The 1,020-nt window shown below is 44.6% G+C and overlaps 1 protein-coding gene across 2 annotated transcripts in view; it reads left to right on the top strand.

Annotated features, from left to right (window-relative positions):
• Atp6v1a (ATPase H+ transporting V1 subunit A) overlaps window positions 1–1,020 on the top strand; it is a 52,165-nt gene that overhangs the window by 48,991 nt on the left and 2,154 nt on the right. For both annotated transcript variants that reach the window (XM_021185543.2, XM_021185542.2), the window contains exon 14: window positions 748–919. In XM_021185543.2, coding sequence (XP_021041202.1) covers window positions 748–919 — 172 coding nt within the window. The remainder of the gene's footprint in view (window positions 1–747; window positions 920–1,020) is intronic.

Raw genomic sequence — 1,020 nt, 5'->3', positions numbered from 1 at the left:
AAAAAAAAAAAAGGATTGAACAGAATGTAGGGCAAGTCAAAAGTAGGCCAATGTATCAGCCTTAGGACCGTGCTCTGTGAATGGAACCATTACTTACGGAAAACAGGCAGAATTCTTTAGAAAGATTGTAATAGGATACATGGAGTTGAGTTTTTGCTCGCGCGCGTGTGTGTGTTTGTGTGTGTGTGTGTGTGTCTATGCTTTTAAAAGGTATGAATAGATAAAAAATGAATATACTAAAGGGAACAGAAGTCTGTGGGGTCGGGGGAGGTGACAGCTTCAGCACAATGAGAAAAAATGAGGGAGGAAGATATGCGGGCACAGGGTTGGGGGAGACCAGGGTAACTTTAGCAACTTTTCAGTTCTCTGTTTTCCTGTTATGCCTTAAACCTTCTCTCTGGTCACAAGGGAGTCTGCTACACAATTGTGTTAGCACTTGAGCTACATACTGAATTGCGTGTATGACTCTGACTGCTGATTAGTCTCAAGAGAGTGCAGTCCTGCCCCATCATTCTCTGGTTGACAGTCTCAGCAGAACAGTCAGCATTTCTTTCAGTGCACGCGTATTCATATCCGTGTATGCCATTCCCCACTCTTTCAGTCCTTATGTAGCATCTAGTGAATAACAGCGGAATGCATATTGCGCGGACTGATGGCCAGTCATTCATAACTAAAGTTTCACGCAGTAAAGGTGTGAATTTGCTTTGTAGGTTGTTTTTGCTGACTCCCTGTTGTTCGTTTCCCTAGGTTCTGTCCATTCTACAAGACAGTGGGGATGCTGTCCAACATGATTTCATTCTATGACATGGCCCGCCGAGCTGTGGAGACCACTGCCCAGAGTGACAATAAGATCACATGGTCCATTATCCGGGAACACATGGGGGAGATTCTCTATAAACTTTCCTCCATGAAATTCAAGGTCTATTTTCTTCCTACCTCACCTTTTGTTAGAAAGAAACCAACTTTTCTTTTCCCCACTCTCTCCCTCCTCCCTCCCTCCCTCCTCCCTCCCTCCCTTCT

This window comes from Mus caroli, chromosome 16 (genome assembly GCF_900094665.2).
Source record: "Mus caroli chromosome 16, CAROLI_EIJ_v1.1, whole genome shotgun sequence".
NCBI classification, from domain to species: domain Eukaryota; kingdom Metazoa; phylum Chordata; class Mammalia; order Rodentia; family Muridae; genus Mus; species Mus caroli.
The sequence above is the reverse complement of the archived record's forward strand: the minus strand, read 5'-3'. Positions and strand labels throughout refer to the sequence as shown.